This window comes from Ranitomeya imitator, chromosome 4 (assembly GCF_032444005.1).
Source record: "Ranitomeya imitator isolate aRanImi1 chromosome 4, aRanImi1.pri, whole genome shotgun sequence".
In the NCBI taxonomy this organism is placed as follows: domain Eukaryota; kingdom Metazoa; phylum Chordata; class Amphibia; order Anura; family Dendrobatidae; genus Ranitomeya; species Ranitomeya imitator.
This window is the reverse complement of record NC_091285.1, coordinates 40,432,330-40,447,195: the sequence shown is the minus strand read 5'-3', so window position 1 is coordinate 40,447,195 and position 14,866 is coordinate 40,432,330. Positions and strand designations below refer to the sequence as shown.

Below are 14,866 nucleotides of genomic sequence, written 5' to 3'. Positions count from 1 at the left end.
TCTTATGTGAGGTTTCCAATTGAACAAAACTGATGGACAGGTAGAAAAAGACAGCATAAATGGTTGGTTGAGCGACTTGTCAGAGAACTGCTCTTGTGTGACATATGTAGGCCTAAATTTCAGTTAGAAGTATTCATGCATCTCCACCCCTGTATTCTAAGTCCTTTAACCCCTTAATGACCGTGCAATTTTCCATTTTTGCGTTTTCATTTTTTGCTCCCCTTCCTCCCAAAGCCATAACTTTATTTTTCTGTCAATATGGCAATGTGAGGGCTTTTTTTGCAGGACAAGTTTTAGCTTTGAATTACATCATTTATTTTAATTGCAAGTGCGCTGAATCTGCAATAACAATTTTTTTTTTGCCATGTTCACTACATACTAAAAGTGACCTGCCATTATGATTCTTCAGGTCATTCTGAGTTTGATGACATCAATCACATATCGGTTCTTTTTTATTTAAGTTATTAAAAAAAATCCAAAGTTTGTAAGGAAAAAAAAAATGGCGCCCTTTTCCGAGACCTGTAGCATCTCCATTTTTCGAGACCTGTATCTGGGTGAGGGCTTGATTTCTACGAAAACGTAATTCAGCCATTTTTATTTTTATCATTACATCGTTTATCACTCAGATTAATTTAGTTAATATCTTTATAGACCAGGAGTTTCTGAATGCAGCGATACCAAATATGTATATTTTTAATTTGCTTTATTTTGAATGGGTCACAATGGCGGCAATTTGAACTTTTATATTTTTTTTACATTTTTTAAAACATTTTTTTTCTAGTTTTTACTTGCTTCAATAATTCCCTTAGGAGACTTGAAGATGTCATCTTCTGATCGCTTGTGTTACACATACCAGTGCTTCAGCCCTGCTATGTGTAGCAGAAATGCTCATCTGCTATGAGCGCCGGCCACAGGCCGGCATTCATAGGATATCTGCCATGACAAGCACAGGGGTCTTCTGTAGACAGCCGGCTGTCATGACAACCCATCGGCAGCCCGTGATTACGTGACAGGGGTACCAATGGACGTTTTTTATGACGTACATTCAGTTTGCATGAGTTAAATGCTGCGGTCAGAGATTGACAGCAGCATCTAAGAGGGTTAACAGCCGCGGGTGGATCCACCCACGGCTGTTAGAGGTACCACCTTTACATCATAGGTCATGAAGGAGTTAATTTAGGACTAAAGAACAACTCCAAAGCTAAATTGTGGATTTTTCGCATCTGATACAAGTTTATAGTGAAAATCCGCACATAAAACTTTGCATAATTGCAAGAGAAACTTACATTTTGAGGATTTTAAAACTGCACCGCAAGTCAGTTTACGCTGTGTAAAAAAGAAGCACAGTGGGCAGGAGATTTATATAATTCCCATCCACCTTGCTGGAATTTTAAGACGCTGCGTTTTCTGGGCATCGAAATTAGACAGCGTAAAAGACTCACCTAAAACTCATTGTTGGACTTAGCCTAGGAGATTTTCTACTCTTCTAGGATGTCCATTTTGAACGTACCTTCAGCTTCCTCCTGGCATTGAACTTCTTCAGGCAATCCACCGTCTCCTGTCTGTGCATGCAGGAAGCCACAGTGGACCGGTGCTAGAAACAATAATGAATAAAGTCAGCCTGGAGGAGAAGCTGAGAACAAGGAGAAAGCACGTGAGAAGGACACTTACTGATATCCATGGGTGTTTCAGAGCTTCGGCAGCGGTGATCCTTTTAGAAGGGTTTATTGTCAACATCTTATTAATGAGATCTTTAGCTTCTGGGGTTACGGTGTCCCACTCAGGGGAGGGAAACTGGCATCAGTGAGAGGAAAAGAGAAAAAATAAGCAATATATCCGATATCTGAGCAAATATAGCAAAGAAACTTAAAAAAAAATCTTGAGACGGCACCAGGGATAAATGGCAAGTAATCATGGGCTATCAGTAGTACATGGAAAGGTTCTTACTAGTGATAAGGGAACATTCTCGGATAAGGTGTTATCCGCCCATGCTCGTGTGCGAAAAGAGTGTCTTCGGCATGCTCGAATAATATGTTCGAATCCACATGTGGGGATTACCTAACAAACAGGGAATCGCTGCATGTGTTGCGGCTATCGACACCCGTGAGACATGCAGCCGTGGGGACTTGAACATATTTTTCGAGCATGCCGAAGACACTCGATTAGCACACGACACCTTATCCCAGCACGCTCGCTTATCACTAGTCCTTATTTCATCGAGACCACAATCAGCGTCAAGAAAACACGAAAAGCCTGTAGTCTTCTGTGATCTACATTTAAGTTTCCACTCTCCCCTTCTATCATTCATAGTAATCAATAATTGTGTGACGTCCTGGCGGGGCACCACACATTCTCTTGATGGAAAGGCGGCAAATAGAGATTGACTGCAAACTTCTGAATACTCACTGCGCGCAGTGTGAGAATTTTCCTGTGTCGGCATCAGTATGCATACTCCCCGCCATATTCCAACTAGACGTATCCAGCCTCGCTCAATTCACTTGCATTGTGTGAGCCCGCGTAAGTCTAGTTGTCACGTGACCACATGTATGAAAATTGCATACTTGCGGTCTGGTGCCGTTTCTGGGGAATCCTGACAGCGTGCACACTGCGTGCTGTGAGAATTCACAAGTCTGTGTCCACATAGAGTGACTGCAGACTTGTACCCTACGATCATCGGACAACTCCTTTAACAACAAACTCAGAATAGTCTAGTTTCATTAAAAACAGCGGCACAATGACTGATAATTCCTATTTGATAGATGTGTTTACACTGCATGATTATCGTGAACGAGCGTCTCACAATCACAGTGCAGCCTAAGCAGAATGCTGATCATCCGATAAACAAAATGCTTGTTCGTCGGGTGAAATGATCTTTTTGTTTGCATGAAAGATCAATGTTCTCAGCAGCGCACCGTCATGTGTAAACAGGAAATGTGCTGTTGAGAATATCGGCAGCCTATGTGCACTGAACGATCTAGATTGTCCGGTACACATCCTAAGCGGGCTCGGACTGGGCAAACAGGCTATTGAATGACCCCCAATCAGCAAACAAGCAGCCGTCGTTTACTGTAAACCCACCTTTAGCAATTATTTTACAGCTCACTTTCTTGAACAGTTGTTATTACATTTCACTATGGTCTCTATGAGTTCAGCTACCTCCCCACACTCTTGTGACTTCCTGACGTACAGCTCTTTAGATCTATTTCAGCCTTCAGACTCTCCAGACGGTTCCACCTCAGTCTTACCCTGTGATTCCAACCATAACCTCCAGTCTGACATCTCCAGCTGTCTAGGTTCTCTCGGACCACACCAAACACCAGACAGTTCCACCTCAGTCATACCCTGTGATTCCAACCATGACCTCCAGTCTGACATCTCCGGCTGTCTAGGTTCTCTCTGACCACACCAAACACCAGACAGTTCCACCTCAGTCATACCCTGTGATCCCAACCATGACCTCCAGTCTGACATCTCCACCTGTCTAGGTTCTCTTTGACCACACCAAACACCAGACAGTTCCACCTCAGTCATACCCTGTGATTCCAACCATGACCTCCAGTCTGACATCTCCAGCTGTCTAGGTTCTCTCTGACCACACCAAACACCAGACAGTTCCACCTCAGTCATACCCTGTGATCCCAACCATGACCTCTAGTCTGACATCTCCAGCTGTCTAGGTTCTCTTTGACCACACCAAACACCAGACAGTTCCACCTCAGTCATACCCTGTGATTCCAACCATGACCTCCAGTCTGACATCTCCAGCTGTCTAGCTTCTCTTTGACCACACCAAACACCAGACAGTTCCACCTCAGTCGTACCCTGTGATCCCAACCATGACCTCCAGTCTGACATCTCCAGCTGTCTAGGTTCTCTTTGAACACACCAAACACCAGACAGTTCCACCTCAGTCATACCCTGTGATTCCAACCATGACCTCCAGTCTGACATCTCCAGCTGTCTAGGTTCTCTTTGACCACACCAAACAGCACATTGACTGGATGTTTCCAGTTGTCTATGTCCATTCATGACACCAACCAAATACTGAACACCTCTGTTCTCTCTCTGGGGTTTTTATCTCTGGATCTCCGTGACGCTCTACTATCAGGATATGGGGTATGATCAGCTGAGGCGTGAGACCTCCCCTAGTTAAACAGCGCTAGTCCAAACATACCCAGGAATAGGGATGAGTGGACCCATGGAACTTCATGTTCTGGTACCCGACCCAAACTTTATTCCAAAGTTTGGTTGAAGTAACAGAACTATAGCCGAACTTCAAACAGAACTCAAACCCCATTGAAAACAATGGGGACCCGACTCACTCTCTCTCCTCCATGCAACAGACTTCTGGGGAAAGTCCGTGTTCGGAGTTTAGCACTGGATAGTGGACTGTCCGGTACGAATACCGAACTTTTAAGTTTGGGTACGCTCATCCCTACCCAGGAATCTAAAACACCCATATGACACAGTCGTAATTTCATGGCACCGTATTCAAATAAAAATGTGCCAAACTGGCTAGCTAAATAGTTTCTTTATATGTATAAGGTGCTACCTTTCTGTAGCCCCATATCAAGACTACGAAGGAACGACCTCAACTTCTTACAGCCACACTTCTTCTCAGAATGGATGAGGTTTTTGCTATGTAATATGAGAGCACCATGATGTAAGGGCTGAAACACTGATTTCAGGGATGTGTCATTCACTAGGCTGTTTTATTGTTCCAGTATAATCAGTGTCTTATCAGCAGGAGATTATCACTATAGGACTAGCTGTCTACTGCCTCCTAGTCCAACCAAACCCCCACCATTGATCCGCAGCTTGTATAAAAGAAAGCAGCCAATCAACTCGGCATTCAGAGCTCTGTTAAATCTGCAGCAGATAAGTATAGTACAGTTCTTCTGATTTGCTATTTCACTTACCCCATGTGCATGGCATTGCAGTAGCTTAAGTATCCATAATTACGACAACTCATGACAGTTAGTTTGGTTGCCAGTGGTCATAGCCATGGACACTTAAGGTCCTGCAATGTCTGCACATGAGAAAAGAGACATAGCGAATCAGAAGAACTATACTACATTTCTAATTGGAGGTATTTGCTAATATTATTATTAGTTTTATTATTATTATTACACCTACTACATATTGGGATAGGATCTTGGGGATGGGAATATCCCTTTAACCTTAGATACTGTATATGGGATTGCAGCCTGTGAATGAATATAAGAGTGTTCTCATTCACTGAAAGGCAAACATATATCTTAAATAGGGTAAGAAAATAAAGCAAAATGTATTAGAAGAAATGTTGTCGTATATGGTGCTTAAGATTTATTTATCTAACGCTAGAAAATCCCTTTAAGAGCGTCACCTACATGTAAACTGGAATAACCTTTAATGTTAGTGGCCTCCTAATTGAATATTAATAACATGGAGGACATAACAGATCTTCGGCACTAGTAATCTGCATTCAGAAACACATTATGCCAAAATCCCCGCTCTTAAGTAACACGTTGTTAATGAGGCGACAGAAATGCGGAGCCGAATACATCAACCCAAGGCACTGTTAATGATGTGACAGATTTACAGCAGCTTCTATTTTTCGTCCTGGACGTTTTAGTCTACGCTTGACGCTAGTAAGAAAGTGATTTTATCTGACTTAATTCATGATTAAATGGACATTGTCCCCAAAATGGCCTCCTTTATTGTTTGTCTTTGCTGCTCATGACAACCAATCACAGTTCAGCTTTCAATTTACAAAAGCTGCTTAAAAAATGAAAGCTGAGCTCTGATTGGTTGCTATGGGCAACCAGGAAATTATATCCTGGAAACCATTTTGATAGGGCTCTTTATAGGGAATCTATCAGCAGGATTTGATCCCCTAAACTGATCCTATGTACTTGTAGCTCTTGTTATGTCAAACAGCAGGAATCCAATTCTTGCACATGCTCAGATGGCTTTTCTGTACTGTGCTTTTAGTGTTCTCTGAGGCGTCAAGTGCACTGTACGGAGAGCAGGCATTTGCCCAGAAGAACGCGGACGCCAATGCCCACAGTCAGTAAAGGACTGTGTGGATGAGAGCAAAAAATCTTCTTAGCATGTGCAAGATTTGCAAGAGACTAGAAGTCAACCAGGATAAGGCAGAGCTGGGTGGGATATAGAGCTTGAAAGGCTTGAAAAGGGCTTTGTGGGCCTCCTCAGCTCTTGACACAGAATGAGGGCATCCATAGCCCTTCACATGGAATGAGGTCCCTACAGCCCCCACATACAGAATAAGGGCACCCACTGCCTCACAAACAGAATAAGGGTGCCACAGACCTTCACTTAGTGTGGGACCAGCCACAGACCTCTACTCAGTATAATGGCCCACACAGCCCCACCCACTCAGTGTAATGGCCGTAGCCCCTCACACTATAATGGCCCCCACAACTCACCACCAAGTATGATGGCCCCCTATGCCCCTCCCACAGTATTTGGTCTACCACAGTCCACAGCACAAAATGAGGACCCCAACACAGAATGGGGACCCCATAGCACACTACTTAGTACGAGGGCCCCACTCAGTATTGGGCATTCACAGTCACCATTTTAATATGGGCCCCATAGCTTATTGCCCCTGGCACTGCCCTAGTCCTGTTGCCAACAAGTACCAACATGGACACCAGACCAAAGAGTCTTATGAATCTTTTTGTTCAACTCTACAACCTATGGATTTTGCTATGATTTTAATATGTGAAATGCTCTTTTTTGACCTTGTGAAAATTTTCCACTATGCTACAGATGGTATTAACACAAAACACCACATTTAGTACTGTAATTTGCTGTGGATCAGTGAGAAATCTGTCCTAAAAATTGGATTACATCTACCTTATTGTGTTGTGGAATGAGGACAATTGTGAAACTTGGTATGGGCCTCGTCTCTTATTTCCATCATCATTTCTGGTATTGATGGTCTATAAACATGTATGCAGCTCCAATCTTGGGAGTTATGGAGCGCACGGATGAGAGCATAAAAGGTTTCCGTTTTAAGAAAACAAAAAAATACTTCTGGAGGACAAGGTTTTTCTGAAACTGGAAAATCCTTTTAAGCCCAAATGTAAACCACCCTCTTTCCTAATTATGTGTGGTTCACCTTCCATCCCTACAGGCACCTCAACAATAGCAGATAAGGAAGGGTGTAAAGAAATTGAGGGTCACATCATCAGAGGGGGCTTCATCAGAGAAAATAACTTTACCTCAGTCCTCGGCAGTCCAATCCCTGTACTGTCTGCAGTTACTTTCTCTGATGAAGCCCCCTTCAGACTTTTTGGGACATCTGGGAGAATGATAATCCAGAGAGGAAGGATGAACTCCAACCATGTGTCCTGTGTCACGCCAAGAGTAAAGCCTCCTAAAAACATCATGTGTAGGGGCTTTTCTTCCCAGGGAGGGGGCTCACTCACAGTTTTGCCCAACACTGTCTTGAATATGAATGGGATCTAAGCGTCCTCCTAAAGCAAAATCTCCCAATAATCCAGGAGCAACTTGTTATGAACAAGGCTTTTCCCAGCATAATGGAAACCATGTCACAAGGCAAAAGTGATATCAAATTAGCTTGGTGAACAAAACCTTGAAATTTTGGGTCCATGGCCAGGAACTCCCCAGATCTCATGCCCAACCTGTGGTTGATCCTCTAAAAGCAGGAGGACATAGAAATTATGGTAAACTTGTAAGGTGTCCGAGCGATGTAGTCGTGGACGAGATGCTGCTTCTGCACGCTCTGTCACCCCTACAAGAAAATCGTGTCCTAGTCCCAATGTCCTGTTAGTTGTGGGGTGCATCACAATATCTTGTGGGCCATAGGCCTCTGCTGACTCCAGGCTTCCATCTTCAGGAACCACCGCACACAATCCAGGTGACACCAAAAGCTTTTCAACAGTCAAACTTATACTGAACAGTTCACAATCATTACATTGGAGCATATGGGATAGGGCACAACAGGTTCGTGTCTCGCCCTCAGGTATCGGACATAATTTCAGCCCTAGCACTCGTTCCCAATAGAACATCCCTTTTCCTGCTGTCTCCATTACCTCTAGGGATACCTCTACACCGGGCAGGGCACTCGGATTACATCATCCTTTGCATTTGAGGATCCGTGTCCATATGCAGGTGCGATGTGCCTGATGGCCTCAGCACAAATCTCAAGGTGCCGGGCCCAACGAATTGATCCGCATGGAGGAGTTGTATGGTAATCCATTGCCTCGAGTGATAAACCATGTTGGCCCTAGCAGCCCACAGCACTTGAGCTCCACAAACAACTTGCTTAAACCTTCCACTACTCCTCGCCACTCATAACCAGGAAATCGCTCTCCTTTTATTAACACTATTCCCCAAACATCTGCGGCCTGTACCTAACATTAACTATTCCTTATCTATTTCCTATCTCCTACTGTATACCACTAATAATCGTCACTTCTTTCTATCTATAAACACTTATCTTTATACACTATCATACAGTTTCAAGATTTGCCCCGCTATTCTACACATAACCATATCATATTACATAGGGATTATACACGTACACATTAAATGCATAAAACACATAACACTGTTCACATTACAGTTACGCATACAGCAGTTGTCTTCATAGTAGGGACAGGGTAAGCAAGTCCACATTCTCACAAACTCTCAAGGACCAATTAGACAAGGATGGACTCTAATCAGTCAGGAGTTGGCCCAGAAGCTGAAATCTAGCTGCCACGGTGAAGGGTAGTATATTGGCCAGCCACATAGTATATTGCCCAGCCACGTAGTATATTGGCCAGCCACGTAGTATATTGCCCAGCCACGTAGTATATTGCCCAGTGACATAGTATATTGCCCAGCCACGTAGTATATTGCCCAGCGACATAGTATATTGGCCAGCCATGTAGTATATTGCCCAGCCACGTAGTATATTGCCCAGCGACATAGTATATTGCCCAGCCATGTAGTATATTGCCCATCGACGTAGTATATTGCCCAGCCACGTAGTATATTGCCCAGTCACGTAGTATATTGCCCAGTGACGTAGTATATTGGCCAGCCACATAGTATATTGCCCAGCCACATAGTATATTGGCCAGCCACGTAGTATATTGCCCAGCCACATAGTATATTGCCCAGTGACGTAGTATATTGCCCAGCCACGTAGTATATTGCCCAGCGACATAGTATATTGGCCAGCCATGTAGTATATTGCCCAGCCACGTAGTATATTGCCCAGCGACATAGTATATTGCCCAGCCATGTAGTATATTGCCCAGCCACGTAGTATATTGCCCAGCGACATAGTATATTGGCCAGCCATGTAGTATATTGCCCAGCCACGTAGTATATTGCCCAGCCACGTAGTATATTGCCCAGCCATGTAGTATATTGCCCATCGACGTAGTATATTGCCCAGCCACGTAGTATATTGCCCAGTCACGTAGTATATTGCCCAGTAACGTAGTATATTGCCCAGCCACGTAGTATATTGCCCAGCCATGTAGTATATTGCCCAGTGACGTAGTATATTGCCCAGCCACGTAGTATATTGCCCAGTCACGTAGTATATTGCCCAGTAACGTAGTATATTGCCCAGCCACGTAGTATATTGCCCAGCCATGTAGTATATTGCCCAGTGACGTAGCATACAGCACAGAGCCACACAGTATATTGCACAGCGATGTAGTATAGAGCACAGAGCCACGTAGTATATTGCCCAGCCACATAGTATATTGCCTAGCCACGTATGTCACAGGTTAAAAAATAAAAAATAAACATACTCACCTTCCGATCCGAGGGCCCCTTGTAGTTCTAACATACTCACCATACTTGTAGTTCTGTCGCCGGTGCGAGGTACAGGCGGCAGCTTCCGGTCCCAGCCTGCTCGCGCAGGCGCGCAGGGCCTGTGATGACGTCGTGGTCACATGACCGTGACGTCACGGCAGGTCCTTCTGCCAGACCATCAGTGCCAACGGAACGTGGCGGTTGCATCGCGAGGAGCGGGAAAGGCGGCGTAGGTGAGTATATAATCGTTTTTTTTTTTTATTATTATTTTTAACATTAGATGTTTTTACTATTGGCGCTGCATAGGCCATGTCAATAGTAAAAAACTTGGTCACACAGGGTTAATAGCAGCGGTAACGGAGTGCGTTACCCGCGGCATAACGTGGTCCGTTACCGCCGGCATTAACCCTGTGTGAGCAGTGAGCGGAGGGGTGTATTCGGGCGCCGGGCAGTCAGTGCGGGGAGTAAGGAGCGGCCATTTTCTTCCGGACTGTGCGCGTCGCTGATTGGTCGCGGCAGCCATGACAGGCAGCTGCCAAGACCAATCAGCGAACGAATAACCGTTACAGACAGAAGGACAGACAGACAGACGGAAGTGACCCTTAGACAATTATATAGTAGATGTATCTCTATGAATCTGTATAATCTGCTACTGGGTTCACTGCCTGCAATACAGGTCAAGATTACCAAATTCTCCTATCAACATCATTATGGACTATGGATCATAGCTACAGTTCCTGCCTGTGAACATAGAAACACGGCAGACCGATTACAAAAGGAGAAGTGAATACTATAATTTAATTTATGTCAGTGCAGAGAGATGAAATCCCCTGAGGAGGAGGAACAATGGAACGATGACAACGATCCAGAGAGGTAGGTGAGTATTAGAAATCTGGACAATGCCCTGACATGGTGGGATGCAGCCCTCAAATCGGGGCAGTCTTGCTGAATCTGGGATGGTTGGGAGCTTTGCTATATAGGACATGTGTCTACCATGACAGTCTACAAACAAGATCTATAAAATCACTTACATCATAGGCGCCAGCTTTGATCTGCTGGTACAGTCTGTGCTGATCTTCATCCCAGAAGGGTGGGTAACCGACAAGCAAGATATAAAGGATGACTCCTGTCGGGTACATTAGAAAACATGGACAATGATTAGTATTTAGAAGCTGGTGCAAAGGATACAAAGCCTCAAAGCTATTTGTGTCAAGGGGAACGGTAGTGAAGCTATGACTTGACCCTATGACACTTTTTTTCTGTTAAGGATAATTTTGCTGCATGATTCCTATGGAGTGATCACCATGTGTTGTCCAATTTTAGGAGACAATTTGGGCGAAAAATACTTTTTGCTGTTGGTTTTCATTAAAAAATGTGCACAGCTTGTTTTCTAATGTCTGTATGATACTGGCTGCAAAATGAGTTATCTGTCAAAGCGATTGTTCTGACGGAGAGTTTCTCTTTTATCTGTCTTTCTCCGAGCTCCTCTCAGCTGATTTATGACCACAGATAACATCAATTTTAAGTGTGCAGGAAAACAAAGAACTTATAAAAGCAAAATGGTGCAAATATTTTAAAAAATAAATTATCCCGAGAGGTGGACAATAGGCTCCATACACATTAGATGAACATGGGACTGGTCAATATTCTGATGTGTATAGGGGCTTCCAAACTCTCCCCAAAAGATGATGTTGGGGAAGAAAAGATTGGGCAGTTGGAATTTCATTTTGTTATCAGGGGGATAATTTGCTGTCCAAAGTGTCTGATAGAGACTTTATCCTCGCTGCCCCTTGAAGACACGCCAGGAGCTCATGTGTATAGGGCATATTGTATAACAATTTATTTTCGACATTGTATAACATTGTTATCAGTCTCCTTATACATGGAGCTGTTTTTGGTATGCTGCTATCAGATAAGCGCTGTATAGTGTAAGCACTCTGTGGCACATAGGCACTATATAGTACATTACATTTGTAGTGGATTGTAGTCGCACCGTATTTAGTTTCTTTTTGTATTTTTCTTCTGCTCGGCATTGAGCCATGGTGACTTGATGGATGAACACTCTGTAGGAGGATCGATCTTGTGCCAGCCGAGATAGGTCCACCACGGTCTTCTCCGCAGTTATCTTGATTGTATCAAGCCATAGGTTACTGGTCTTCGTCTTCGCCATCAGGTTGCTGGTCTTCCTCTTCACCATCGGGTTGCTGGACTTCCTCATCGCCATCAGGTTGATGGTCTTCCTCATCACCATCGGGTTGCTGGTCTTCCTCTTTACCTTGTTCCTTCTATTCTTCTGATCACGATGTCACTTCTCCACTGATTGGACATGTCATACGAAGAGAGCAAAGTAGGCAAGTCGTAGATTGGTGATTCTTGCTTCGAGTGACTTGTCTGGCTTGATTTGTTTCAAAATTGATTTATTTGTTCTTCTTGCCCTCCATGGTATCGATAACATCCTTCTTCAGCACCACATTTTGAAAGCGTTGATTCTTCTCTTGTTTTGTTGTTAAGTCCAGGTTTCACATCCATATGTAACCACAGAAAAAAAAAAAACTATGAATGAGCCAGTGAAATGTTCCTTGAATTCAAGACCTTCTCCAGTGACTTCATTGTTGAGTTGCCCATAGCTATTCTTCCATTGACTTCCGGTGTAGTCGCTGAGTGCTCATTGATCCCAGTAGGTTGAGGTAGCTTCCAGTTTATTGCCGTCCATCTCAAATATGTCCTGGTTGTACTTGGCAGTGCTATTTAGGCATCTGTATGAATGCACTATTTATTTGGCCAGTGTATGGGCACCATATTAAATGACGCTTGTAAGAAGATACTGCATGTGATGGTTATATACTTAGACGCATAGAGACATGAGGGGAAGAGTATTGATGGATCACTTGTGGGGGAAAAAGAACATTACCACAAGCCCAGAGATCGACAGCCTTTCCGTAAGGGTCTTTCCGTAACACTTCCGGAGAGAGGTAGCCTGGCGTTCCAGCAAATCCTGGGATAAAAAGACAGAATTAATTTAATATATTGAGCCACAGCCTGATGGTACTGTAGTTACCCAACTTGGTATAGATATAACCACTTATATATATCATCCCCACTGAAGGAAATGCATCTTACTGGTGACAGAAATGGTAATGTATGGTCATACTGCTCGAAGCATTGATAATTGTACTTAAAGTGCTTGAGTAATCATTTTCCACTTAAAAATAGATAATTACTTGAAAAAATTGCAATATGTACATGTGCTGTCATCACCTGCTTTTTATGTTTTATTTACCAAGTGAGTTCTAAGCTTCAGAAAAATAAAACATAAAGGAAACAAATACCAGGGACATTCATCATGATATCGTCCTTTGCTTGATTCTGCTAATTATTAGTGGTGAGCAAGCGTGCTGAGATAAGGTGATATCTGAGCATGCTCGCGTGCCAATATGCTTGAAAAATATGTTCCAGTCCCTGGATGTTTGACAGCCGTGACACAGCCTGTTTGTTAGGAAATCCATGCATGTGTAGTAAATGACGAACAGCCAGGGAACACGCAGCCGCACCGACTGGAATATATTTTTCTAGCACGCCGGCACCCGAGCATGTTCACTCATTACTATTAGTGAATTAAAATCCAAAAATATTACAATAAGGATTCTATATTCTTTCTCTATGTGTGAGACATGTGTCCTATCCCTCCTTGTCATCCCCATTATTACTATCTGAATATTAGATCTGGTAAGAGGTTGCTGAAACTTTGGCGCTGAACTGGCAGCAATTGCCTGAATAAAACAAAGCCACCACTCTTTTTACAAGACGCATGAGTTGCCCACCAGGGCAATGGGGATACTCGGTACCGGGTCCGGTCGCACATAAAGGGGATGTCACGGTGGCTGCGACCAGGTCCATGGCTCTGGGACTCAATTAAAGGGGAAAGGTCTTGTAAGGGAATTGTGAACGTCTATTTTCATGATGCCAGCTGTGGTTCTCGGTCAGTAGGGACCGACGCCGCTTAAAAGGGTCCTCTGGAGTGATGGTATGGTGGCTGGATGGTGGCACTTCCCACAGGTGAAGCGGGGTCCCCAGGGCTCCCAAGGTGTATGGAAGGGATGATGTGTTGCCGGTAAATAACGGAAGACACAGGGTTGCGGTCTTTACCTGGTTTACTGGTGGTAGCAGGCCACAGTCCAGGGTACCGGCAACAGTTACAAAAGGAGTCCAGGCAGCCCAGAAACAAGCGAAAATCCCCTTGGCAGGTCAGGTTGGGAGCCTTCCACCATGTGCTGCTTTTCTGGTCCCTTGCTCCCTGTAGTTTGCTGGCAAGGTACTCCTTTCTCTCCTGTCCTGGGACAGTACCTGCACGGTAGGCAGCTTAAGCCATTCTCTTGGGGTCTCAGGCACGGTGACTACAGGCTCTAACTGCTGCTGTACCTCAGGTGTTGTACGGGCAGTATACATGTAGCTATATGCCCTCCGGTTCTGCTGTGAGGCTTGCAGCTCCCTACAGCCTCAGACTCTCGGTGCCCGGTTTCTGCACTATGGCTCCTAGGAGGCCCAATCGCAGTCACAGCCTCCTTGAGCCCTCAATCTCTCCTCTGCTCCTTTCCTGTCTCTGTTCACTCTCAGACTATCACAGACTGACTCCTCCTCCAGACCAGGATCTATATCTCAGGTAGGCTCCCCTAAAACCGGGTTTTGAGCTCCCTTTCCTGGCCTGGAGTCAGAAAGTGTTGTGTGTGGGATAACCTGCCAAAGGGATCCCACTTGTCTCCAGGCATAGCACTACCCTCCCCGAGAGGAAGGCAGCACTACAGTGGTACCTGAACTCCTGGGGTGCCACACTCACTCAATGTTAATACTTTGGCTCAAAATGAGGAGAAGCCAAAACGTAAAATGAACTGCTTCCCTGACAAATTTCTACAAGGCTATTTGCTTCAGAAAGGTTGGCGAATAACCAGTAGATACTTTTTAGATGTGTGCTTTCATGGTCTTGTGTGTTGGCAAAGTTTATTTCTTTAGTTTTGCTGAAGTTTCTTGTACTTTGTACAAACAGGGACAGATATTGTCATCATTGTCCAATTAGGACTCAATC

General features: G+C 44.2%; 1 protein-coding gene across 3 annotated transcripts in view; it reads right to left on the bottom strand.

The window, feature by feature from the left end:
• The window catches only part of CAMK2A (calcium/calmodulin dependent protein kinase II alpha), a 219,340-nt gene that overhangs the window by 50,946 nt on the left and 153,528 nt on the right, over positions 1-14,866 (bottom strand). For all 3 annotated transcript variants that reach the window (XM_069763577.1, XM_069763576.1, XM_069763578.1), the window contains exons 8-11: positions 12,698-12,781; positions 10,818-10,912; positions 1,672-1,794; positions 1,511-1,594 (exon numbers count right to left, since the gene is read on the bottom strand). In XM_069763577.1, the coding sequence (XP_069619678.1) occupies positions 1,511-1,594; positions 1,672-1,794; positions 10,818-10,912; positions 12,698-12,781 (386 nt within the window). The remainder of the gene's footprint in view (positions 1-1,510; positions 1,595-1,671; positions 1,795-10,817; positions 10,913-12,697; positions 12,782-14,866) is intronic.